We start from the raw sequence: 25,654 nt of genomic DNA, 5'->3' as shown, positions 1-25,654 counted from the left end.
ACCATCCATACTCCTACACATGTGCACGGCAGATGTCACTAGCAGCCTATCCGGTACAACTGCTGGCGGAACACTTGCAACACAACAGCAACAGCGATGCATTCGGTCGAAAGTAGGGTTGAACCACCCCACACCCACGTCGCTCGCCGCGAGCCGCGCAGACGAGCCAAGGACGACTTGCTTTCTTGTGCCCGCATCTCCAACAAGGTTGCAACGTGTTTCTCTGCAAGCAACTCTTCTGACGCACCTCATATTCAAGCTGGCCCAACGATCAAACCACGAACAGCAGACGAGGTTTGAGCTGAAAGCAGGGCACACGCTCGAGGTTGAACTGCAATATGGACTCTCGCATGCGGGACGTGTCCGGTTCGCGCGGCCGCGGCGCCGGCAGGCAGCCAAGAAGGAGTGACCCTTACGACGTGAGTCTGACGTACCGAAGGATGCACTGCGTGACGCTCAAAGCATAGCACCTCCAGATAAAGCACTGATCGCTTTCTTTTGGTATATATACAGCGCTCACAGCGGCTAGAAGGGTCGCGGATGGCGTCGGCAAGTGCTTGGGACAATGCAGTACCAGCAGGTATGTGCAAATCGCACGCGCGCCGGACTGTGCGTGAACGAACTGAGCCCACGAAAACTGACCCTTCTGCTTCACCGCTGCAGAAACATCACCATCCTATCCGCCAGCGGCGATCAGCATCAAAGGCTCGGGCGGTCCATATGTAGTGGTTGTGGGAAATGTGGCGAAAGGGACGAGTCTGGAGGACATCAAGGTAGGCGATGCTTGACCGCTAGGCAGGAAAGGCCGCAGCAACTGACGATGATGTGTCTGTAGTTGACTTTGGAACCATATGGAGAGGTTTTATACGTAAAAGTGAGAATTTCATTAGGGGACATGCTAAAGATGCGCCCGATGCTGACTGCTCCTCTTCCCTCTTTCTAATCTTGTGCTACCAGGAACGGCCGCCTCCCTCGCTGAATTACCCCTCCATTTCCTTCGAGGTCTTCTTTGCGCGCAAAGAAGATGGCCAAGCGGCATGTCACTCGCTGAACGGGTGTCTAGCTGATGGTCGCGTCCTGTCCGTGGCGGCGGCGACGCCAGAGACCGTCAGCTCAGCATTTTCCAACTTTAACGGTCAAGTCTCCGCAGCGGCACGCCAACGCGTCGGGGAGACAGGAAACATTGTACCCGGCCCTGCGCCCGTGCCACGCGGTGCACCGGTAGCTGGCAGCAGCAGGACCCACGTCGGCACACATGCTGCGCCAGCTGCGGGCAGGGAGCTGATGGGCGGCAGCAATAACCATATCAACTCAGGGAGAGCAAAGGGACAGAATACATCGGGTCCACAGCCTTTTACCGGTGGCAATGCCAGGAAGACTTTCGCACCGGCCGCAGGAGCAGCAGGGGCGAAAGCAAAAGCAAAAGCGGTGCCAACGGCTCCGGCGCCGAAGAGTCTGCAGAACCGCCTCGGTCTCGGGCCAACAGCAGCGGAGAAAGCGCGAACAGAGGCGATCAAGAAGGCGCAGAAGAAGGGCACTGTCGCTACGAGGAACGGGAACGCCAGAGGTGTCGCAGTCGCTGTTTCCGGTGCTGCTGGCAGCGGCAGTGGCGGCAAGAAAGGCGGTGCAGCGGCATTGCCAAAGAGCCTCAAGGAGCGCATCGCCGTACCACTCGCGGAGCGCCTGGCGGCTGCGTCGACGAGCGCGTCGGATCCGTGAGTACGGCCTTCGCATCCCGGTTGGCGAGCGCGTCGCTTCGGTCAGAGCATGTCGCGCTGACCGTCATGCTTTATTTCCCTCTCCCACCCTTCTCTTTTCATGGTTCGCAGCGCAACCGCCGAGGCCAAGAAGCGGAAACGCGAGGCGTACAAGGCCAAGTTGGCAGCTAAGAAGGCTGCGGCGAAGGGTGGCATGGATGTCGATTGATTCATTCTTACGTTCGACTGGAGAGAGGTACGGGATGCTGCGTGGAGGACAGAGCAGAGCAGACCACGTGCGCCAGGCGTAGGAATAGCATGAAGCTAGGGAAGGGGTTCCCTCTCTCTTTTTTCCTCTTTGTAATCGTAGCTCTCGGACTTTTGTGAGCTAGATACAGGCAGGCAGAAGGCTGAGCCCAGAGTGAGGTGGCCGTTTCTACGAAAACCTGCGTGGCGTGTGACATCTGCCTCCTGGTCGGTCAGCGGGTGAACCAAGCACTTGCTCCAATGCGCGCTCTTCCACCAGACCACTGACGGTCGATGCCACGGAGGGCACGCAAAGCCGTCACGTTCATGTCCAGCTTCCAGGATGCACAGGTCTACCGAAACGCCATTGCGCGCAACGGGCCCATGCTGTTCGCTGCTCCCTCCCCACTTGCCGGGTGCCCCGCACGGCTCCGAGCAAGACCGTGCTCCAGGAGGCTCTTAAGGAGACTGGAAAAATTTTCTCGGCGATTCGCAGCGTCAGGCGTTATAGAAGCAGAAACTAGCAAATCGCGGCGCACCGTTCTGAACCTCATTGGCATCGGGGTCAGCGCTTCCATATATCAAGCCCGCCTCCAGCTTCGACGGAGTGGAAAGGAGGTGACAGCGACTGCCTTGCCTCGTTTCTGAGAATCGAGTCAGCTGATTGGAAGGAAAGGCGCAATGACTGCAATCCGAATGGAATACCTGGCATCCCCTAGATGGTTGTCTGGAAATAAAATGTATTGCAAGTCTATGCCGGATAATTTCAGTATGACCCTGCGGCAGCTAGCTGGGAGGCTTCTCCTCCGTTGGCCTCTGCAACAATTGCCTTGGTCCCGCTCGCGCCGACCCTGGTCGCACCATGCGCAACCATCGTTTTGACCGTCTCGAAGCTCCGGATGCCTCCGCTCGCTTTGACCTCGACCTTGCCGTTTCCGTAGCGCTGCGCGATCTCGTACATAAGCCGCACGTCCTCCGCCTTGGCGCCACAGCCGCCGTACCCTGTGGACGTCTTGAGGAAGCGCGCGCCAGCGCCGACAGCGATGTACGAGCTGATGGCGATCTCGAGCGGTGTCAGCTGCGCTGTCTCGAGGATCACTTTGACTGGGCTTCCCGCCGCGGCGTGCACGACGGATGCAATATCTGCCCAGACGGCTGCGTAAAGGCCAGACTTGAGCAGGCCGATGTTTTGCACCTTCTCAGATGGCATCAGTTTGCCAAGTCTCCGGTTGAGGTGAATGCGGTGCGCCACACGTACGTACCATGTCAATCTCTTTCGCGCCGTCTTTGACGGCCTGCACCGTCTCCGCGACCTTCCCCGCGGTGTTGCCGGCGCCGAACGGGAATCCAACGACGGCGATCGGGGAGACAGCACTGCCTTTCAGCGCCTGCACGGCATGCGAGACGACGCTGCTGTTCACGCACACAGTCTTGGCGCCGCACGCGACAGCGTCGGCGCACACGGCATCGATCGCGCTCAGCGACGACGAGGGCGCCAGCAGCGTGTGATCGATGAGCGCCGCCACGGCGCTACCACTGCCGCTGACGAGCGCCTGCAGCAGTACCGGCACAGGGTACAGCGCGGGCAAGGGCTGCGTGTGCAACGCGAGCGCCGTGAGCGAGCCGATGTCCACGTCCAGTGTCGAGGGCGCTGCGACGTGTGCCGGCAGTGGCGCTTGAAAGGTCATTGTAAAAAATAAAATAAAAATTTGACGCAAAGGCCTGGAGCTTTGGCTTGGATATGAAGATGGCGTGGCTCTGCCTCTGGCTCTGAATTTCCAACTACCCGGCGACGCACGTCGACTGGGAAGAGCCGCGCTCGATTCGGGGGTATCGGATGATGGAGCAGACGTTGGAGAAGTTGCCGCTCTACCCAGGCTGTCTCTTGCCAAGAAAGCCGAATGGGCGACAAATACATGTCTGAAGAGTGGAACTAAAGGTAGGGTTGTGATACTTGCTCGATTGACAATCAATTCTCGGCCGAGAGAGTGGAAGCGCTCGGCCGGCTGTCTAATCTGCTCGGCACGGCACCAGTCGGCTGACTGTGGGCGATAGTGATCGACTGGAACAGAGTAGATGTTCCATCCATTGCTGCTGCTATCACCACACGCCGAGGTTGGCATATACAGCCAGCCGACCATTCCATCTCGTCGCAGCCGGCTGGGAGATCGTTCATCGCGCAGGCTGGCCTTGCGAGATATTCTGCTGCTCCCCTCCATCTTCGTCAAAACGTGCTGCTGGTCAGCCGAGCACAGAGATAGTCCCTGGAGGACTCATTCGAGCCAACCATCCCGCACGCGCTGGCGCACATCTCGTCGTACAGACGCAGGAAACAAGCATTTGAGGCGTCTGCACCTGCGCACGCTCTGCTGCGTTGATAAGATGCGTGCCACCGGGGTCGACTAACAGCCATCACTCCAGTCAGCTTGGCCAAAGATCGATCGCCATCAGGGTCCTGCATAGCGTCATACCTAGTGCCAGCAGCGACCGTGTGCCAAGCAAGTTCCTGCCCCCCCCCTCCCTTGTTGCTCGCTTCGTTCAGCTTCACCATCCACCACCATCAGCATCAAAGCTACGCTCCTTTCTTTTGGGTCTTTGCGCTCCTTGCTTGACAGCATCCTCCTAACCCCCCATCTACGGGCTCGGATTCAGCAGACCCGTCAGGGCGCAAAGTCCCGTCCCTTGGCACTTGGTACTGCTCGAGGCTCAACCAATCACGTTGCACACACTCCTTTGATCCGGCCTCAAATCGTCCGCTGGACGGACCCAACCCTCAAAAAGATCGAGGACGAGTCATTCCTCCGACTCATCCTCACAATACACATCCAGAACGAGCATGTCGCAATCATCTTCGGCTCCTGCTTCGTCACTCAGCACACGCCTGCGCGTACACTCACCGAGGCGGCCGCACGCTCTCACTTCGCATGTGCGGGTAGCATCCGAGTCTGCATCCACTTCCAACGCGACGAGTAGGAGTGGAGGCGTGCTGGAACACCTGGCCAGGCAGGGCATCCGCCGGACGCAGGACGTCAAACCAGAGGACGCGTGGGGGCTGTATGGCTTTCGGAAGTGTTCCGCGCCCGTGGGCCGGCAGAAGGACTCATTGGGCGCTGAGGACCAAGACCACAGAGATACAGGAAGCGGAGACGGGCCAAAGATCCCACCTGTGTCGGAGCTCAGGACATTCTCACCCGCGGACAAGGGGGCTTTGAGCTCTGCATCTGCGCCAGTCCCGGACGGCTTCGGCGGCTATCAACTAACACCAGAGCTCTTCCCTTCCTCTCCATCCCCATCGCCAGCCTTGACATTTACCCACTATGCAGTGGCACCTGCGCCACCTGCAGCAATACGCCCCCTAGCGACAACACCGCCCGCCGCGCGAATCCTCCCTGGCCCGGCGCCCAGCTCGGCAGCTCCCGCCTTCCAGGGAGGCCCGGCGCTATCGCCCTTAGCCCTGCCGCGCATGCGACCGCTGAGCACGCCAGATGCGCGGCGGACGCCTCTGCGTCTGCCTGCGCCACTTGCTGCGAGCAGCCCCCACCTCCTGGCTGGCCCGCCCGCTCAGCCGGCGGCGACGGACTACGCGCAGCCGCAGCATGCCCGCCAGATGCGCACAGTCAGCGCTGCCACGGCTCGTCTTGACCAGTACGACCCGCGCTCCGGCATGTCGCCGTCGCTGATCCAAGCGCAGCAAGACCGCCTGCGGCACTGGCGATGGAGCGCACCAGTCCAAGCGCCGCCGTCATTACCTCAGCCCGGAATGCCGATGCAGCAATACGCCAGGTACCCGACGACAGCGATCGCACCGAACAGCCACCGAAGGAGCCTGCCGCCTTCGCCGCTCACGCGCTCCTTCATGGCCGCGGACGGCAGCGAGGTTTCCGCAGCCCCATTCAGGGGAGCCATCTCGTCGTCGCCCCCGTCGCTGTCATTGTCCTCGTTACCCTCCGCTCCACACCCACAGGCGTTCGTACGCCAATACCCCGCCGCGAGCGCCAACATTGTCTTGAAGCCCGGCATGCTCGCCCCCGCGTGCATCTCCAGGTCTTGCTCTGGCAGCGACGACGCCAGCGGTGGTGCATGCGGCGCAGAGCCGCGGCTGATCCAGTCCGTGCAGCGCCAGGAGCAGAAACAGGGACAAGGGCAACGTGCGCAATCGAGCCCGATGCTCAAAATCGCCGCTGCTTTCAAGTATGCTGCTGCGTTCTCGCACAACCAGCTCGAAAGCAGGGAAGTAAAGAGAAATGGGGATGTTGCTTCGAAAAGCCAGCAGCAGCAGCACGGTCGCCGCTTGCAGAGGCGTGCACGCGGCAGCTCGTTGAGTGACGATCCGGCGCAGGGGCATGTTCAAGACGCGCCAAGCTCGCCTCGGACTGAGGCGACCAGCAGGACGCAGAGCTTGCTGTATAAGATGCGCAACGGCCGGAAAGGCCCTGCGTCTGATTCAGTCGCAGCGGCCTCCGCGCCGCCGGTGCCGCACGGACACGCCATGCCATCAGAACCGTGGAGTGCAGCTCGTGGGCCGCGAGGCGGCGTAGCGCAATCTGCGGGATCGCAGCGCCGACAGTTTGCCGGTGAGCAGAGGCAAACCAGCTCGCTCAGGCGCAGCGACCGCTCTGCATTTCTGCATCCGCAGCAACCCGCATCCAACTCGGTCGCGGCGGTTGAGATGTCGCGCCCCAAGAGCGGCAGCCGCTCGACGCAGCATTCTAGCTCATCCAAAGCTAGCTTGTCTGCCTACCAGCCTATTTCTGGCTCACAAGGCAGGAAGCGGGCGCTACGATCGGGAGCATCTTCATCGTCCATCACCTCTGCGTCCTCTCGGCACACGCAGCACTCCCGCGCATCGGCATCTTCATATTCATCGTCATCAGTCTCAGCCTCGTCGCGCAGCACAGGCCACTCGTACCGCCGCATCGCGCTGACCGCAGCGCAAGAGCTCAGCCGAGCGCTCGGCAGCGCGAGCCAGAGCAGCGACAGTCGCTATGCCATCTGCGCTGAATTCAGGCGCGACTCGTCGGGGAGCGCCAGTGCTCCACCGAGTGTCTGCGTCAGTAGGAAATCCAGTGATGCCAGTAAGAACACTAAGGTAAGTGATGGCTGTGTCCCTGTCCATACTTGACCCCAGCTGACTTCGACTGGTTCTCATGGCGATTGCAGTCTTCAAAGACAAGCATGAGCAAGTACGCGCCGATGAAGTCGTACGCCGACGCGGTTCGCTCCGCGGCACTTCAGGTGCCACCTCGCCCGCAGCCTGCAGCAGCGTTCCTCGCATCACCTGCGCGCGGCGCTGCTGCTGCTGCTCCATCCGGAGAGGCGAGAGCATTGCTACGCGCGGACGCCCTCCAGCGGAATGTCGATCGGCTAAAGGAGCAACAGCAGCAACAGCAGAGGCCGCCTTGTTCTGCTATGGCGGCTGCTCAACTACCAATACAGAATGCTGATCGCACCAGCTGGGCAGCACCTGCACCTAAAGCTGCGGTCGCAGAGACTTGGCCGCAGTATAGGACTTGTTCTCTGCCTACTGCTGTTGCTGCAACGCCTGCGCGATATCGCATGCATGAAGCAGCTGTTTCACTATCAACATCTGCTTCCGCCCCAACAGGCCCGCTGGGAATTCGCTCATCCCCTCCGCACGCGGGGCTCAACACGGCGCCTGCTCGACCTGCCCCTTCCAAGGCTGCAACACTACAATCTCGAGGTACTCCTTGCAAAGCGACATCTTCGGCTCGTTCAGCTCCCCAGACTCAGGCCCAGGCTGGCGCCCACCCACTGAGGATCGCGCGCGATACCTCTGGACAGCGCAGCCCCTTGCGCAAGACGGCGATCAAGACGACTTGCACAGCGGCTCAACAACCATCTAAGACCGCCACAGCACCGCTCAAAGCCCATACTAACCGCACCTTGGCCACTGCCTCAGCCAAGCCTGCGCGTGCGCCGCGACAAGCATCGCACACGGGTTCAGATGAAGAGGATGATCGCAGCTTGCGCACCGATGACGAAGCCAGTGAACTCTGGAAGTCGCTCGAGAAACGTCTCGGTATCGACCTTGGTGCTAAGCTGCCAACCAAGCTGCCGGCAAAGCCCACGCTGGCAGAACGACGAGGTCGGCAGGCGGTCAAGCCCGTCCTGGCCTCTGCCGACACTGGCGTGTCTCAGCAGCACGCGCGCAAGTTGCCTGTGACGCCTTCTCGTATCCCTCTGGCGAAGCATCGCCTGGAGAAGTTACGTGCAGCTCGAAGCGTAGGAGAGCTGCAGCCAAAAGTTCCCCAGGAAGCATTGCCCCCGAGCCGTTCTCCTACCGCAAGTGTTGCGAAAAATGCACGGCGCGGTCCCGGAGAACGGGATCCGCTTCCGCCTTGCTCGCCGCGCCGCGGTGCCATCTCCGTCATTCCGGGCTTTCAACGCCTGCTTCCTTCGTCCAGCATGCCGCAGAGTCCAGTGATGAAGGACCCGTCGCTCAGCATCATTACTGAAAGGAGCTGCGAGTCCCCGCAGAAGCGCAACTCGACGATCTCCTCGACGGAAGAAATGACCGAGAGTATCGACGCGAACGCGAACGCTGCGCGAACAGACGCAACAACCGAAGAGGGCATCCTCGCTTCTACACTGGTTGCTTCATTGCTCAGGCAATCCTCCGAATCGGGTTCCGAATACAGTCAGAGCTCGGCTTCGAAGTCTGAAGCTCGCACCGAGCCGGACATGGACTTGCCGACGCCTCCGGCGCACCGAGAGATTCCGGCACCGCACGCTCTCGACGCTGCCGACCTCCGCATGCGCCTAGCGTCCCTTCTTCCAGGGCCTAATATGAAGAAGGAGGCGATCGACACTGCGGCAGCGGAGATCACGAATGCTAGCCTGCTACTCCGCAGTGACTCGATGGGCACGCTCGACTCTGAAGATGAGAATAGCCCGAGCTGCGATGGATTCTGGCGCGGCAAGGACTCGTACGTTGGTTTTGCCAGCGGCAGCCATCGTGCTGCACTCTGCTTGTAATCTATTGACCTGCACATAGACTATATATCCAATCAGTGCGTTATAGTTTGATTTGTGTGGTGGCTGTTGGTTCTGTGATTTCGCTTTTCAGAGGTCGCCATTCATGTAAGGGTTGGCTACTAAGAAAAAATGGCGCCGCTGTGTGGAGCGTGGAGATGAGAGGTGAGAGAGTCGGTCAACGCTGATGTGACCAAAAGCAGAAGCGAATCTACACTCTTTTCTCTTCTACGCACCTCACTGACAAGTTGCTACATGCATCATCGGGGACCCAGAAGCCAGTGCTCAGCTGCATTCAAGGTTGCTAAGGCCATTGCGCGGCTGTCAAGCCAAGCCTGACGCTGAGCCAAGGCAAACGAGCAGCGGGCGACATGGCCTCGGACGAACTTATCGCGTCGACTTCAAAGTCCACCGCATCCCAAAGCCCGCAGTATGGTTGTCTCTGCCTTAATGTTCAACTCGCCACTCAGGGGCTTCCTGTCGGAGAAGCCAGCATATCTTCTCAGGGTGGCGTAGCAGGAATGGCACAGCTGTTCGCAGTCGACTCAGAGAGCTTCCAGGTGGTGGGTTATGCTAGGAGGCCCTGATTGTCCGTCTTGCTCCAACTGATCTGCCTCTCAACGTCGCATTTGTCACAACAGTCTTATCCATCCCTAGTGTTGCGGGAGTCCATCAGCATCAAAGGCCAAACATGTCCTGCGCTCAAGTGCAAGCATTGCGATACCATCATATATGCTGTGCGCAAAGTTGCAAGCTCAGGGCCGAGTCGACTTCTTGGCTTTCAGGTCGCTTCCAGTTCAATATTGCAAGAGAGCAGCTCGTCGAAGGCAGACCCACACCAAGCTCCTGCGATCAGCCCATCTGCGGCGCCTTTTCGGAAATCCAGTGTCGGATCTGCCAATTCCTCATCGAGAGAAAGGGAGGACCAGGAGCGCGAGGCAGCCGCTCTATCTGCAGCGATCATCAAGCCGGCAGACGGGCATGTATGGATCTTACCGGGCTGTCTTGATGGGCAAGGGATTTTACAAGCAACGGAATCCTCCCTATACTCGCCAATCTATGGTATCTGCTTGGCACCGCAGTCGGAAGAGGCGCTAGCGAGGACAGAGCAAGATGGCGAGGAGGAGCCAGAGGAGGAGTTACCTCTGGGACGGGGACGCTCGCGAGCGCGACGCTCTTCGAGCTCGAAGATAAGCCCCGCAACAGTAAAAATATTTACAACGCCAAGTTCCGGCCTGCCTCCAGTTCCATCTTCACTGCTGCACTCTCCACCAGCATCGCCAAGTCTCAGCACGGCTCCAGGGGTGCCAAGCTCGCTATCCGCCAGGTACAAAAGCCCAACAAGGGCATCTGCTGCCTCACCTACCGCCCAGATCTTTCGTTATCAGAATGACTTCAGCTCGCAGCTTGAGAGCCGCGCTCTTAAGCGATTAAAGCAGGCTCGGGCGGAGGCTGATCGGGAGATCCAAGCGTTAATTGCAAAGCATGCCGACGTGTTGCAGAGGATGCAAGCACAGGCCCAGCTACAAGGCAAGGTCTTGATGGCAGAAGCGGAGGGTAGGGCGGATGCGGGTACTTCGGCCCCAAGTAGCTTCAAACAAGCACACTGGACTCTCGAAAAGTCTCACGGCCTTGGTCGGCGGCGAAGCAATGAGAGCATCACGACTGTGACTGGGAATCCAGCGACACCTTCCCACTCTGTGCTCCAAGATCACAGTATGGTATCATCGCGCGGCAACTTCGCGCCCACGCCCCATGAGATCGGTGGCACAGCAATGGGGCGCACCCGATCCGACGATCCCGCCGGGCACACTTCAATTCAGCCATCTGCGCCGGTGTTCCCACGTCGGAACCCTCCCATGGCAGCAGGAGCAAGGGCGATCAACGGGGTCAGCGCTAATGCCGCCTCTTCCTCTCATACTAGCATACAAACCGTTTCTTCTTTAAGCGCCCTCTCTGCCTCCTTCGCGATGCGCGGCCGAGATCCGCCAATGCAACCAACGATCACAGCTGAGGATTGGGCAGCAAAGAAGAGATTGAGGGAGCGATACCCAGAGGGCGACCATTCGGCGATGAACTCGGAAGTCAATTCTGTCGTCAATAGCGAGGACAGCAGCGAAGTGGAGGACGAGGGTGGGGAGGATGAACGCGGCCGAGGTCGTGATCGGGGTCGCGATGAGCGGGGGCGAGGGAGGAGCGCCAGACCCCTTGAGTTGCACCATGTGGCTAGCGAGCAGCAGCACAAAGCGAAAGAGAGCGGACCCACGTTCGCGCCAGGCTCGGCGCACCTTGGGTCGAAAACCACTCCGAGTCAAGCTCAGCTGAGCATCGCAGATGTCGAAACGGAAAAGCAGGCGGGCCAAGCGGGCGAGATTGTGCTCAAACCGCGGGATCCGCCACCCAGCGGCACCGAACCGCTCAAGCCGGCGACGCGCAGGGCGCGGGACAATGCTGAGAAGGGTGGCGCTAAAGATCAGCAGCACAGGAAAAGCGTCGCTTTTGCGGAAACGACCGAGAACGTGCAGGCGCCCACGGTCGATGAAGATGAGCAGCAGGAGGAGGGAGAGATTGTTAATGAGTTGCTGGTGGACGAAAGTGACAGTGAGTGAGAAGTCGACACAGCTGTCAACGTTTGGCCTGACACTTTTTACCTGGTTTTTAGACGCGGTGTTCGAGATTGACGAAGAAGTGGAGCGCGAAGAGGCCGCAGCTGAGGAAGGCAAGCTCGGGGAAGATTTGGTGGATGAAGCTGTTGAAGACTATCCCTCATCTTCTGATGCCGAGCCTTCACTAGCAGCATCCATGGAGGGGAAACCTGCCAGCATCTCCGCCTCACTAGCCATGGGAGGATCTCTATTAGCTCTTGCAGCCGGCGAGACCCACCAGCTTACGCTGGAACAGCAATGGTCCGAGCCCAACTTCGATCCGAGCTCTCTCCGCATCGAAGACTTTCACACGCGACACTCTGCTTCCGAAAGCTCGAAGCGCGTCGCTTTGCATAACCTGCAGATCGCTGCGAACGACGGCCCGCGGCGAGAGACGGAAAGAGGCAACATCACAAGCAAAGGACATATTTCAATTGGGGATGCAGAAGCTCGATTGAGCGGTCTGCTTGCTCCGCACGCACCCTCGCATCGTGACTTTTGGAAGAAGGGCAAGAGTCGTAAAGTTGCTAAATTTGAACTCAACGACGAAGAGGAAGAAAAGTGGGCAGCTTGGAAAGATCGTGTGCAAGCAAAGGAGGTAGAGGCGGCTCGGAGAGCGCAAGAGGAGGGGGACGAAGACGTATCGTACTCAGTGCCAAGTGGTGATGAGGCTTCGCCTGGCAGTTGTGCGATCCAGATGATGAGCGGCATTGGCTTCTCGTCAATTATCCGCGATGGTTCTTCTGGCTTTGACAGGGAGCCAAAGACGTCCCTGCCTTGTAACGAACGCATGATGGTGCCTTCGTTGCGGAAGGCGATGCGAAGAGCCCATATTGACAAACCATCCGCCGCAGGCGCGCCTTCGCTGCCGAGCATCGAGGACGAGAGCCCTCGATCGCTGCGAGCGGGGCAAGTGGAAGCCAGCATTGCTCAGCGCATGGCTGACAAACAGGCTCAAGCCGAGCATTCGCGCTCTATGGTCAAAAACGCCACAGATCAGGTGCTACCCGGCAGCGTATCTCAAAAAGGCTTTGCATTCGGTCAGCTGACCGCACAAGGTGCTTGTCTGGCCTCCGGCGTTGACCCAGAGGTGAAAAGTAGCGTGCCGTCTCTCAAGGCACCGGTGGCGATCCTTGCCGGAATCCAGGCTGGCGCTGGGAGTGCCTCTTCTTCGCCTCGGCGATCTCCTCGCCCGGAATACGTGCCCCCGCCGCCACCAACCTCGTCTTCGACCGTGCTGCAGCCTGATCCAGCACACATGCCCAAGGCGCTGAAGCTGTTCGATGTTGAACCGGACAAAAGCTTCGCCGTCTCGGAGAAAGGGGAGGAGGAAAGCGAAGATATCGAGAAGACGCTCAAGTTCATGCACCGGCTGCAGATGCTCAAGCTCAACAAACGCACCGGCTGGCTGCACCACCGAGTGAAGAGGCCTGAGTCGATCGCGGACCACATGTACCGGATGGCGCTGCTCGCAATGCTGTGCCCTGCGGACGACATTGACATTGGAAAGTGCGTGATGCTTGCGCTTGTCCACGACCTTGCCGAAGCAGAGGTGGGCGACCTGACGCCGTTGGATGACGTGCCGAAGGAGGAGAAGCTGCGGCGGGAGCGCGAGGCAATCGATTACTACGTGCATGATTTGCTCGAGTCATCGCCTGCGGCGCTGCGGATCGAGAAGTTGTGGCAGGAGTATGAGGACCGGATTACGAAGGAGAGCAAGCTGGTCAAGGATCTGGATCGCTTCGAGCTTTGTTTGCAGGCGCTCGAGTATGAAAGAGGTGAATGTCCCCTTCGCTTCCCTGCCCCGCAGCGATGTTGGTATAGCTCTGGTGTCTTGAACAGCTGCGCTGACTCCAACCCTCCCCCTCCCGGGCCGCCGCTCTCGCTCACACCTGCGTGCTGCTCGATAGAATACGACATCCGAGATCTGCAGCCGTTCTTTGGCAACTCGATCAACCTTATTTCGCACCCGCGCCAGCGCCGATGGGCAAAGCAGCTTGCGATCGAGCGGCAGGAGATGTGGGCCGCCCGGGGCGTGAATTACAAGCAGGAGTTCGTCAACGGCGACGTGCATTGATAGACACGGGTGTCTCGCAAAGGGAGATGGGGTAGGAGAGGTGGTGGCGCGCTGCATTGGTGCGCGCGCGCCTGATTACGTGCATCTCTTTGAAAGGGTACTTTTCAAAATGAAAGAAACGCTACAAACCCAATGCAATTCGTTTCACAAGCGCGCATAGCATCTGCCAGAGGAGAATAAACAGATGCGAGGCATGTCGATTTTCGTGCAAGTATTAGTGTACACTGATCGAAACCGATCGGAGGATCGAAGCACTTGCTTCCTCTTCCAGGACGATATAACTCTCTGGCTCTACGCGCGGCACCCGTCTACGCGGTTCTAGAGCTTGGCAGGAAGGTAATCCGAGTAGGCCTTCTTGCTCTTGGCCCTGTCGAGCTCTGCCTCGGTAAGGCGCTGCGTCTCGTAGCCAACATTATAGCCGAAAAGCTTCTTGGGGTCGTACGCACCCTGTTGGAAGAACGCAGGCCGGCGCAGGACGGTGACGACACATGAGCCGCCAAGGCCGATGTTGTGCGTCAGCGCGTGCTCTACGTTCTTCGCCTGCAGCGGGCCGGCGGTGCCCCGCAGCTGGTGGACCATATAGAACTGCGCAGGCGGGTCGGGTGGCAAGGCGCGCGCCAGTCAGTCCGTCCGCCCGTCTGTCTATCCAAGAACTCGGCGGCGGGGGAGAAATGGAAAGGAGGAAAGACTACTCACAGCCATCCCGAGCCCGGTCGCGCCGAGCGGGTGGCCCTTGCTCTCGAGGCCACCTGACGGGTTGATGACCCACTTACCACCGTGTGTATTGTCGCCGAGCTCGACGATTTTGTGCGCCTGGCCTTTCGGGCAGAGGCCGAGGGCCTCATAAGTGACGAGCTCGTTCGGTGCAAAACAGTCGTGCTGAAGGAAGGGTGAAAACCGCTGTGTGAGGGGGAGGAACTATTGCGCCAGGACTGCGGCGTGAAGGGAAGAAGAGGGAAGATGAGGAGCGGGGCGCACGGACTCACCAGCTCGAGGACTTGGACGTCGTTGGGGCCGATGTTAGCCTGCTTGTACGCGCGTTCAGCGGCGCGACGGCTCATGTCGGCGCCGGCGAGCTCGATGCGGCTGCGGTCTTCGTAGAGCCTGACGCTGTCTGTCGCAATTCCGAGACCGGCGAGCTCGATGGCGCGGTCCTGGAGGTTGTGCCTGCGGACAAAGGCGTCGCTGCAGATGATCGCGGCGGCGCCACCGTCGGATGTCGGGCTGCACATAGGCAACGTGACCTCGCGGGTGACCTTGCGCGCCTTGGCAACGTCCTGCGCCGAGGGCGTCGTACGGAACTGGGCGTAAGGATTGTGTTTGGAGTGCTGGTGGTTCTTGGCGGCGATGGCGGCGATGTGGTCCCAGGTTGCCCCGTAGCGCTCGCAGTACTCCTGGCCGGCTGCGCCAAAGATGCGCGCCGCAAATGGGCCAAAATCTTCAGTGACGTACTCCTTCTCGCCCTCAATCTCGTAGAGCTGCGAAATGGTGCCCTCCATGGGCGCCGCGCGGTCGCTGAATGCATTGGAGAGCGAGCCGGGCTGCATCTTTTCAAAGCCGAGCGCCATGGCGCAGTCGACCTGCCCCGCCTGGACGGCCTGCGCGGCGAGCGCCAGCGCCGAGGAGCCGGTGGAGCAGCTGCAAAGGAGCGCCAAAGAAAAGCACCGTTGCGTGTCAGTCTTTCTGGCCACGACAATGATGGAAATGCGACGCACTTGTTGTTGACGTTGACGATGGGCACACCGGTCATGCCGAGCTGGTAGACGGCGCGCTGGCCGCAGGTGCTGTCGCCGTAGACGTAGCCGACGGCGACGGTCTCGACGTCGTCATATGTCACGCCGGCGTCGATGAGCGCCTTCACGGCGGCCTCAAGGCCGAGTTCGGGGTAGTCGCGCTCGCCGCGCGGCTTGTCGAATTTAGCTGGTGACAGGTGAGGGTGCGGGTGCAGTCTGTCAGAGGCTAGCTCTGGCTACTTGTGGAAGAAAAAAGAAAGAAGATCAGTGAGCGGATGCGACTCACTCATGCCAACGCCGACGACTGGAGTTCAGCAAGGGAGGGAAAGGCCATGCAGATTCTTGTTAGTACTCAAGCCGAGGCAGGGCGGCGGCGGCACTGTGAGGGCAACGACGGAGCCTGGGTGCGACTCACTGTAAGCCTTGTTCGTCATGGTGGAAAGGGGTCTGCTTTGGGAGGCAAGGAGGGGTATTTCTGCCGCTGCCGCTGCTACTACGTCTGCTTGCCTGCTTGTCTGTTTGTCTGTCTGTCTATACGAGTATGCAAGCTGGCCTGCGAGAAGAGATGAGGCATGGTATCTATATATGTATATGTATATAACGGTAGCATGCACACCCCAGTCTGACGACTGTCGGTGCGGAGCCATGTTTGGCTGTTGAAACAGTCGAGGCGCTGTTTGGCGGTCCGGCGGGCAGCACACAGCCGGATAGCCGGGCTATGTGCCAGAGAATCGGTGCATTTGCCCAACCATCTAGCTTAGTTCTGCACAGCATGGAACTGGCTCTCAGCCTGTTCCGCTCCCACGCATCACTGGCAGCATGGAAGTAGGGTTGACCATTTCTAACCAATTATTTAACCACCCTTCACACTCTCTTTCTCTCTCTCTCTCTAAACACCAGGTGCAGGTGGCATTGCATACTTGCAGGAGCCACTTACCCTGCCCCCCTCGAGGCCCCAACATGGACCCATACGCTCACCCTTCCCCTCAGCCACCGCGCCGCATGCGCCCCCGCTGCCCGCAGTGCGGCTCGCGCCGCTTCCGCCGCGACGCCGTGTCCGGCCTCGTCGTCTGTCAGGACGGCCACGTGCTTCAGGGCTTCCGTGACGAGCTCGCAGACGACGAGGACGGCGCTGCAGAGCGCGCCTCGACGCGCATTCGCTACCGCAGAAAGGGTAGGAGCAACAGGAGCGCCGAAAAGCGCCGCGCTGCCGCGCTGCAGCAGCCGAAACGTGCGTACTCGTTCGCCTTCTCCTTTCTCTCCACGCCTGCGCGGCAGAGCGTCGCGTAATGGATCCATTTCGCAAAAGAACCCAAAAAGAAAAAGAGAAACGACGCTGAGACACCCCATGTTCTCGTCCATCTGCTACCGCGTGGCGCCTGCCTGCAGAGATCTACGGCCTGCACGCTGCCTTCCGCGGCTATCAGTGTCTGCAGCTGATGCTCCGTCTGCAGCTCGACGCGCTCCGCACTCTCTTTCCGCGCCTCCCGCATGCCCAGCTCGAGGCGGCCGCACGCGAGTACTGGACTCTCTTCCTGTACATCATCGAGAACGACGACGCGCCGGAGCCCGCGCGGTACCGCCTCAGCGCCATGCCCGTCGCGGACCCGGTCTCCCCGCCGCTGTCGCCGCACCCGCATCACGTGGACGACGGGTACGGCGATGACGATGGGCACTCCGCATACTCTTTCGCGTCGTCCACGCGCTATACCTCACATGGAGCGGAGACAGACCGCAGCAGCCAGCACAGCCCGAGCTCCAGTCGAAGGAGTCACGGCCGCAGCCGCTCGCGCAGCCGGTCCCGCAGCGCAATCGAGGCGACCCTTGCGGCGCTCCACGCTCGCCAGAAGCAGCGGCTAGAAAGCCAGAACCAACGGCAGCAGCAGTCGAGCATCGCTCCCGACACAGACGACGATGTCGACTTGCACCCTGACTCGGATTTGGAGTCGCAGGCACGCTCGGATGTGTCCGCGCGTCGACGCAAACCAGCACACCTTCAGGGGCGCGCACGCGCACCCCGGCGAGTATCCGTTTTCACCGGCTTCCGACGCCCTCCTGCCAAATCGGACGCAGCCTCCAACTCGGAAGAAACGGACAGCAGCGTCGACCAAGGGGCCACAACGGACGGTGCCTCCTCCAAGCACGGCGGCTACTCGAGCCGTGGCTTCGCTTCTTCTTCCTCGTATTCCATCGAGGCTGAAACAACGAATTCTGAGCGCAGCCGCCGCCGCAGCAGCAACAAAAAACGCAGCAGCGGCCGGGCGCGCGGCGGGCATCCACTGGGCGAGTACGCGAGCATCGCCAAGCGCTCGGCCCTGCTCGACAACACGCTCTGCATCCTGTACCTCTCGCTCTGGACGCTGCGCATCCCGCTGCATCTGGGCGACCTGCGGCGCCTGCTGCTGGCTCGCCGCCTCCCGTACCTCGACGCGCAGCAGCACCTCCCGCGTGCGTTGGTACACCAACTCAACGCGTCCGCCGTGCGCCACTTCGGCCTCGACGCGGCGCGCGTGCCTCCCTCTGAGGCGCTGTACGCCGCCGTGCGCGGCTTCGCGCGCCAAATCGCTGCCGTCACCAACATCCGCCTCCCGCCGCTGAATGTCGCGCCGGTACTGTGGAGCTGCACGCGCCGCATGCTCTTGCCGCGTAAGTTCAAATGGAGAAGTTTGTTTCTTTTTCAAAGAGGGGCTTACGCGCACAATGCATTGCTTGGACCCTGCTCGCTCGCAGCTTCCGTCTACGTTGCGGCAAAGGCGCTGCTCATCTTTTGCGATTTTCTCCCTCATCTTTCTGTCGAGTTCGCGCGTGCTGCAGCGCTCCTCGACAGATCCAACGCGGCAGCGGAAGCGAAGGAAAATGTGGGCAGCAACGGCGAGAACAACATGGATGCCGCGGGCAGCGCTGCGGAGACACGTTGGAATGCACCGCTCGTCAAGAGTACGCTGAGCAAAAAGACGTGGGCGATGCCCAGAGAAGTTCTGCTCGTCGCTGCGATTGTCGTCGTGCTCAAGATGCGCTACGGGCTTGATGGCCGCAAACGGTGAGGGCTGGATACCTTTGCACTGCTGCTGCTCTCCTATCGTCTTGCATGGCCACACGCTGACTGTTATCACTTGTGCTTGTACTCCTCAACCCTCGACCGGCTCCTAGCTATGAACACCAGGACGGACCCTCTGCAGGAATGCCGAAGCTCAATGTGTGGCTGCGAGCAATGCAAGAAGTGACAGCTGCGATGGAGGCGGACCCAAGCGCGGCATATAACCCATCTTGGTGAGAACAGGCATCCATTTCCTCGTTTGCCGAGCTGTATCGCTGACTGCACAACAATTCTTCTGCGCCTTCAGCGATGTCCTCGATATGAGCGAAGAGCAGTTGGACGCGTTTTTAGACCACGCGGAAGACACTCTAGTACTCAAGAACGAAGCTGTCATGCACCGAGCACGCAACGCAAATGGTGAGCTCGTTCGCAAACACACGCTGTCCTCCTGGTTGTTCGGCAAGGATGTCTCACTGATCGTGGGTCATGCCATATCCTGAATGGTTGGACACAGAGACGCAAAGCTTCCTCAAGTTTACATCTCCAGCCAGCTCGCGCACGAGCGACCCGAGCTCAACAGCAGCGCGAGAGCTGCAAGCGCGGGAAGAGCATTTGCAACGAGCGATGGCCAGCCTGTACGATTCACCGCACTCCGTGCCAGCGTCCGCGTCTTTGTCGTCGTCTCTTGGGGCAGACGGGCGGCTCAAGTGCGGTCAGGCATACCGTGCGTACGTCATGCCTGTCCCGCACGAGGACGATGGGCAGCTCCCAGAGGAGCTGCAGCTCGTGCTGGAGATTGGCGCCGACGTCGCTGGCTGTGAGGTCGAGACGCTCAATCGAGCTCTGGTCGCCATCGAGTCAGCGCTTCGGAGCAAAGTGTGCAAGAAGCCTGCGTCGATTACGCGTGGCAATGCTTTCCCCGCTTAAGCCTTTCCAGAGAACAGCGGAGTATGATGGAGAATCAGCAATCAAACAAGCACAGTATTTGTAGCATTATATCATTTCATTCATCGTACAACAATAGCAAACCCCCGCCACAGCGGTGATCAAAGCTTGGCCTTCTCCTTTTGCAATCGTTCCCGGGCGATGATCGCTCTCCCCGCATTGCTGCTGTTCAAGCGCCCGATTGCGTTGGAGATCCAATCGCCAATTCTGGCTGCTTCTGACAAGTCAATCCCTGTCTCGTATCCCTCCTTGTGCAGCGCATACACGACACTCTCCGTGTCAATGTTTCCTGTCGCACCCGGGCTGTACGGACACCCGCCTAGTCCACCGACGGACGAGTCGACCGTGCGCACGCCCGCGCGCACCATCGTCAAGACGTTCGCCAAGCCCATGCCGAAGGTATCGTGGCAGTGTGCAGCGAGCGCATCCACGGGCACGCCCGCTTGGACACACGCATCCAAGACGGCAATCATTTCGGGCGGGGTGGCAACACCGACCGTGTCGCCCAGGCTAACCTCGTAGCAGCCCATCTGGAGCAGCTCCTTGGCGATCTGGCCCACGCGCTTTGCGTCGACTGCACCTTCGTACGGGCAGCCGGCAACGACGGAGATGTATCCGCGTACTTTGAGCTGGTTATCTCGCGCACGCTGCGTCACTTGCGAGAGACGTTCAAGCGATTCGGCAATGGTGCAATTGGTATTCGCTTTGGTGAATGACTCGGTGGCGGCGGTGAAGATCGCGATTTCGTCCGTTGGCTTTTGGCGTGTAGCCCAGCTGTCAGAAGACAAAATGGATAGGAGCGTATCGAGCCCTTTTGCATTCGGAACGAGAACTGGATACGAGACACCCGACTTGATTTGCATTTCCTGGATCACCTGTGGAGTATCGGCCATCTGTGTACAGCGAATGAGGTAAGTCGCCCGAGAGAAAGTTGGCACGGTCGCAAACTCCGTAGTCACTTACCTGCGGCACCCATTTCGGGCTGACAAACGACCCTGCCTCGACCACAGATACCCCGGCTTTGAGCAGCCAATTCACAAGTTTGACCTTCGTTTCCGTAGGTACGATGGCTTTCTCATTTTGCAGACCGTCTCGCGGAGAGACCTCGACGATCTGGGGCCGTTCAGAATGTATACCAAGTCCGTAACCATCAGTCCTACTCGCTCTGAGTACCCAGTTCATGGGCTTTGGGCGTCTTCTCACCTTGACGAAATTTCTTTGGCCTGCCACAGTGGCCAATCCTCGCCGGATCTGAGAGCATGCTGTGCCTCGCTGATCGGCGACTAGGCGTCTGAGGCTTTGCCGCAACATGCCCAGGTCGAGCTGTGTAGATGTCGAAGACAACCCATGCAACAAGAGCAGATAGCTCGACTCAACGGCGAGACTTTGTTAACGGTACACGTTAAAGAAGAGGATCCAATGAATGACACGTTGCAGCAATCGAAATACATGGTCAAGCATGAAGGTACCGCGGGGGGGGGGTAAAGAGTGTGTGTACCAGACGTTGATCTTGCAGCCAAAAGCAGATGCATTGGACCAAAGCATCTCGGCCGAGAAGCAACAGTAGGCTTGGAGCGGTTATTCGCGCACATTGTACATAGTAGTCAGCTGCACAGAGGGCTTCGAGGGGCCGAGACTGCGCTCTCCCCCAGCCAGGTGAGGTACGCTACGAAAACGGCCAACCAGTCGATGATTGCAGACGTTCGATCTCTATAGCAGATTGCAGTAGTTACAGTGTGCAAAGGAGGGATGTAAGAATCTCGCACGATCAATTACGTATCACCAAACGGTTGCAGAGCTGTAATGCCATCGTCACACGTCAGCAACACCCACGTTCCGCGTCTTGGCTCGCTGTGACTCACGATCGTATGGGAACTTGCGCACCGTTACATCGCCACGGTAGTTCTGCAGCGTCGGGTATGCGTCGCTGAGGTTGTACTTCCAGTTCGGCGCAGGGGACGCGCCGAAGCGCTCGATGTTGGAAACGACCCTCGCGTTGCTCGAGTCGTAATCGAGTCGAATCTGCTGATTCGTGCGCCGTGACGGGTCGCTAAGCAGGTAGTTGTGCGGCGAAAAGATGATTGAGGCCTGTGCGGTCGTTTGGACTGTGTTGGGCAAGTCGCCAGTGTGAGGGACGTGTAGCATCCCCAGGCCGAATTGCAGCACCAAGTCGGTCTGATTGAGCGACTCTCCGTTGAAGTACGTCGAAAAGTCGATGATCGGGTTCCCGGTATCGTAGTTGTTCCAAGGGGACGCGCAGCTCGCCTCCGAGTCCTTCCTTTGGAGCACGTAAAGAGGATGTGTGGCAAATGATTGCGACTTGAGCAGGTTCGGAGAGCTGCGTGAAGGTGAGAATCAGCTGCTGATCCGTAGTCTCGGGTCTACGGGCCACATGGACTTACTCCTGGATGTTGACGACATGCCCGCTGCCTAGCGAAGGCATGATCCTGAATCCACGTGGCTCGCCGTACGCATTTGGCTCGTCCTGGTTGACGATGACGTACATCTCCGAGCCATTCGCTGGCCAGTTGAGTGCACCATCATCTTCTGTCTCGACGACGGAGCGCACCATCTTCATACCGGGTCGTGAGATACCGCGCGACCAAGGATAGGTTTGGTTGACCGGGACAATGCTGTGCTTCGCGAACGTGTTGTTGACGCCGAGGATATCTGGGTCGAGGCGGAAGGATAGTACGTGGTCGTGCATGCTTCCGGATAGGCCACTAAAAATTAAAGAAAGCGCAAAGCCCATGAGTGACCAAGGTAGCCGTCGCGAAGGGATCTGGACAAAGGGCTCACTCGTGAATTTGGTAGCCAAAGTCTTCGTTGTGGGCATAGAACGCGGCCTGGATGTACCCGCTCGCTTGCACACGAGTCTCGATACTTCCGTCCAAATAGAAGATGTACGACAAACTGTAATCGTAGTTGCCTGTGTATGAGGATGTTGGCATGAGAGAGAGAGAGAAATGAGAAATAAGATACTCACACAGAGCGCTGAGGTGCACGCAGCCGCTCACTCACCAACAGACGAGACGCTCTTGATGATGAGAGCGACATTCGAGGTGATGGAAATGTAGCTTCCGGACGAGTGACGCTGAATCGGGTAGTCCATCGGCATCTCGAAGGCACAAATGGAGTTGTGGTGCGTCCGGCTTTGCTCTTCAGCGTGGAAGGTGCTGTTGAAAAAGTACGCTCCGGCTGGGCAGTCGTAGCCTTCCGCCAATTCGAAAGCGTACTGATGAGTCAAATCGGAGAAGAAGCATCACGATCAGCACATTGCCGATTTTGCCCAAGCAGGTGCGTACGCGAGAGCTCACCGCGCCAAACGAGTAGTACGTGTCCAGGTAGCTCGTGCCGGCTTGCACAGGATCGTTTCCAGAGTCTGCCAAGGAGCGATGGATCCACACGGTGGCCGGTAAGCTACGGCGCACCCAGCAGCTGCTCAGCGAAGACGGCCGCGCGCAAACTCACAGGATGCGATTGCCTCATCGAGACCGAGCTCGTAGATGATCCTCTGGCCATCGTAAGCAATGTCGAATAGGCGCAGTCCCGTGTCTCTTGAGAAGCCCATGTACGCGGAGAAACTGCCCCACTGGATGAACTTGCGCGCGGAGTCGACGCTGAAGCGCTGTCCCTCGGGTGCGATGACGACCGGCCGCGCCTTGGCGTCTTCGGCTAGCGGCTCACCCTGACGGTCCGTCGCCGTCCACGTGCCGTACGTGTTGCGCTGCGCGGCCTTCTCGAAGCCGGGCTGCGACCACGCAGTGCGGAAAGCGGCCTTGTCCTCATAGTAGACGTTGTTGTAAAGCCAGCCCATCTCCTTCCACTTGGACGGGTCGCGCCCGGTCGTCTCGACTTCGAAGTAGATGCCCTGCGGGAGGAGGGTCTGCGAGTCGAAAGGGAAGCCCTCGATGTTGGCCCAGTAGCCAACCCATCGGATGATCTTGGGATCTGTTGCATTGCCTTGCTGCCAAACAGGGTCGGTGCCCCAGGTGGAAGCGGTGTCGTCGTCGTCGCCGACAGCCTTTAGCCCTATGAGATCCATCACGACGTCCTGCATGCTCGCCGAAATGTTGAGCGTGTACTTGTGGAAACGGTCCTCGTCCATGTTCCATACCCGGATCTTGTGCTCGCCTTTGGACGTCTGCCAGCCCAGATTGGCGATCGCCATCTCGGTTGAGTTGTCCGTGCTGATGGGGCCGACGGCGATTGTTTCACTGCAAAGTGAAAGAGGCGCCTTCAAAAATTTCAGCACGGCGATCTCGCACATTCTGTGCGTGAGAGGAGAACTCACACGTAAGGTTCCTCCGTCGCGCCGTACATGATCGAGACTTTGGCCCAGCGCTCGGGTCTGGGACCGCCTTTGTCGAGATACACTAGCGCTTCGGTCTTGTTGGGCAGCAGCAGATCGACAACGCTGATCGCGTTGTCCCAGCTGGTCGCGTTCTCTGCAGCAGTCAGGTTGAGCGAAGCCTTGTCACTGTGCAGGAATGCGATGACCGCCGCGGCCTCGTCGTTCGTCAGGCTGGCCCAGATGTTCTCATGCGGCGCAGAAAAATCGGTAGTTTTGCTTGCGTCCAGATTGACCGCATCCGGGTCCGTTGGGACGGTCCTGCTGTCAAGAATGACAGCAGCCGAGGATGTGGCGGCATCGGAGCAAGCGTATTTTTCGTTGAAGGCTGCTTGTGGGGCGGCGGCGTAGGAGGACGACAGCAGGTGAGATTGGGCCGCTTGCTTGCGCGCGGCGGCCAATGCCTGTGGACCATAGACGCGAGGATTCGTGACGCGTGGGACCTTTGGTGCTGCTTCTGCGAACAGAGACAGCAGAGAGATGGAAAGCGCTGTCAAGGTGACCGCCTTCATCTTCGTCAGAAGAAAGGGGCGGATGGAAGCAGAACGAAAGTGTGAAGAGGTACGGAGGAAGGGAGGGAAGACGGGATGCAATAGAAGGGATGCAACAAGATAGGGGGAGCCGCTCAAGACACCCAGTCCCTTTATAACTGGCCGGTGGCATGTCAGTAAGAGCCGCACGGAATGGCTCGGACGGTGGCGGCCGTCGTGATGCTTGATAAATTGATAAGGTGCACTAAGCCTCTCAACTGATGGAACAGGGTACCACGCCACCGAGGATGCAGTCGAAAAGGTGGCGTATGCAGCGAGATGTTTCCATGGGGGCGACCATTGTCCTTGAACACTGAGCGAACACTGTTTGGATATGAAGCGCACGTCTTGCCATGTATAGACGTATGTACATACGCGTGAACGCCCCATGTTTCAGCTGTGCAGAACTTCGTCCCGCTGTCCGAGGGCTCGATTGATTGCCAAGCCGTACATGAACACCTGTGAGCGGAGACGACAAAGCAAACAAGGCATGAATGGGATACTGCGATACGCTGATCTGAAGCATTTGACAATGCAGCTTTTGGTGAGCGGAGTCGTCGATCTGGCGGCTGGCGCCGTGTGGTCGCAGAAGCTGACGGCTCTGCCTGCTGAGATGGCCTGAGACATGGTGTAAGTTGTTAAAACGGCTCAATTGATGATCCATTTTTGGATTTGCTGCTTGCACATATATCTTATCGCTTCTGATGGGTGCTTGATGATGGCTTAATGCGATCAGCTGTGCATTACGTGCCATTCCAGGAGGTTCTCCAGTATTCATCGACACGCATGCGCCGACGGATTCTTTGTTTACGAGGAGAGCCATTAAAGTTGACTGCGGGACCATATCTGTAAATCCCGGACAGTAGAACGTGCGTGCCAGCGGGGCGAACAGCGTCGCGCCCATCATCAGCAATCATTGGTGAATGGGAGATCTGGCAAATGCCAAATGTATATGCTAGCTGATGATCCGCGCCAATCGAATGGATACAAAGTGGCTGGCTAGCACCAGCGGCACCTGCTCAATCACAAGCGAGAGCCTCGAAGCACATGGCTGAGAGAAGACGAGCGATGGAGGTGTCGGTCGGGTGATGAGCCATGCACAGCACCCAACAAGAGTAACAGATGCAAGGCTAGGCAGTAACAATCCTGGGGATTGATCGAGTCTTGTCTGCGGCGGGATGTCTCTCGGCCGGAAGGCAACCAGACCGAAAGCCAGCAGGGACGGGGCAGCCCAGCAGTCGGCCGACGGATCCGAAGGGAGAAGTAGATGGAGATCAGAACCCTCCAGTCACCTCTTGGAGCCACCCATCGTCGGTCATTCACATCACCGCCGGATTGGAAAACAAGCGTTGCTCCTTATGAATACTTTCACGCTTGGACCTCTCTGCTACATGCAGCCT

General features: G+C 59.0%; 8 protein-coding genes across 8 annotated transcripts; 4 read left to right on the top strand and 4 right to left on the bottom strand.

Moving 5' to 3' along the window:
- The first annotated feature begins 311 nt into the window (after positions 1–311).
- On the top strand, positions 312–2,100 carry K437DRAFT_255924 (uncharacterized protein). The gene is made up of 6 exons (XM_013388303.1): positions 312–419; positions 514–580; positions 664–773; positions 836–874; positions 958–1,715; positions 1,830–2,100. The coding sequence occupies exons 1-6, from the start codon at positions 339–341 to the stop codon at positions 1,924–1,926; spliced, it is 1,152 nt and encodes a 383-aa protein (XP_013243757.1). The 5' UTR covers positions 312–338; the 3' UTR covers positions 1,927–2,100.
- Positions 2,101–2,274: 174 nt separating this feature from the next.
- Positions 2,275–3,780, bottom strand: K437DRAFT_255923 (deoxyribose-phosphate aldolase). The gene is made up of 2 exons (XM_013388302.1): positions 3,206–3,780; positions 2,275–3,138 (listed from the first exon to the last, which is right to left on the bottom strand). Exons 1-2 carry the CDS (start codon positions 3,629–3,631, stop codon positions 2,710–2,712), a joined length of 855 nt encoding a protein of 284 aa, XP_013243756.1. The 5' UTR covers positions 3,632–3,780; the 3' UTR covers positions 2,275–2,709.
- A 784-nt stretch (positions 3,781–4,564) lies between these two features.
- On the top strand, positions 4,565–7,223 carry K437DRAFT_100482 (uncharacterized protein). The gene has a single exon (XM_013388301.1). The coding sequence runs from the start codon at positions 4,780–4,782 to the stop codon at positions 7,063–7,065; it is 2,286 nt and encodes a 761-aa protein (XP_013243755.1). The 5' UTR covers positions 4,565–4,779; the 3' UTR covers positions 7,066–7,223.
- A 1,967-nt stretch (positions 7,224–9,190) lies between these two features.
- K437DRAFT_255919 (uncharacterized protein) lies at positions 9,191–13,981 on the top strand. The gene is made up of 4 exons (XM_013388300.1): positions 9,191–9,499; positions 9,578–11,537; positions 11,599–13,359; positions 13,492–13,981. The coding sequence occupies exons 1-4, from the start codon at positions 9,308–9,310 to the stop codon at positions 13,656–13,658; spliced, it is 4,080 nt and encodes a 1,359-aa protein (XP_013243754.1). The 5' UTR covers positions 9,191–9,307; the 3' UTR covers positions 13,659–13,981.
- K437DRAFT_255918 (putative sterol carrier protein) lies at positions 13,845–15,849 on the bottom strand. The gene is made up of 5 exons (XM_013388299.1): positions 15,807–15,849; positions 15,374–15,695; positions 14,645–15,296; positions 14,355–14,537; positions 13,845–14,243 (listed from the first exon to the last, which is right to left on the bottom strand). Exons 2-5 carry the CDS (start codon positions 15,406–15,408, stop codon positions 13,977–13,979), a joined length of 1,137 nt encoding a protein of 378 aa, XP_013243753.1. The 5' UTR covers positions 15,409–15,695; positions 15,807–15,849; the 3' UTR covers positions 13,845–13,976.
- A 502-nt stretch (positions 15,850–16,351) lies between these two features.
- Positions 16,352–19,355, top strand: K437DRAFT_267908 (uncharacterized protein; the record flags this gene model as incomplete). The annotated part of the gene is made up of 6 exons (XM_013388298.1): positions 16,352–16,622; positions 16,781–18,037; positions 18,122–18,431; positions 18,542–18,661; positions 18,736–18,845; positions 18,943–19,355. The coding sequence occupies 6 exons, from the start codon at positions 16,352–16,354 to the stop codon at positions 19,353–19,355; spliced, it is 2,481 nt and encodes an 826-aa protein (XP_013243752.1).
- A 60-nt stretch (positions 19,356–19,415) lies between these two features.
- On the bottom strand, positions 19,416–20,823 carry K437DRAFT_290534 (aldolase). Its single transcript, XM_013388297.1, has 3 exons — positions 20,577–20,823; positions 20,337–20,486; positions 19,416–20,266 (listed from the first exon to the last, which is right to left on the bottom strand). The coding sequence occupies exons 1-3, from the start codon at positions 20,682–20,684 to the stop codon at positions 19,475–19,477; spliced, it is 1,050 nt and encodes a 349-aa protein (XP_013243751.1). The 5' UTR covers positions 20,685–20,823; the 3' UTR covers positions 19,416–19,474.
- A 241-nt stretch (positions 20,824–21,064) lies between these two features.
- K437DRAFT_290533 (copper amine oxidase) lies at positions 21,065–24,236 on the bottom strand (the record flags this gene model as incomplete). The annotated part of the gene is made up of 9 exons (XM_013388296.1): positions 21,065–21,171; positions 21,236–21,711; positions 21,776–22,096; positions 22,173–22,302; positions 22,395–22,608; positions 22,691–22,755; positions 22,845–23,590; positions 23,668–23,912; positions 23,961–24,236. The coding sequence occupies 9 exons, from the start codon at positions 24,234–24,236 to the stop codon at positions 21,146–21,148; spliced, it is 2,499 nt and encodes an 832-aa protein (XP_013243750.1). The 3' UTR covers positions 21,065–21,145.
- Between the last annotated feature and the right edge of the window lie 1,418 nt (positions 24,237–25,654).

The sequence above is a fragment of the Tilletiaria anomala genome (genome assembly GCF_000711695.1).
Source record: "Tilletiaria anomala UBC 951 chromosome Unknown K437scaffold_31, whole genome shotgun sequence".
Taxonomy (NCBI): domain Eukaryota; kingdom Fungi; phylum Basidiomycota; class Exobasidiomycetes; order Georgefischeriales; family Tilletiariaceae; genus Tilletiaria; species Tilletiaria anomala.
This window is presented reverse-complemented; position numbering and strand designations above follow the sequence as displayed.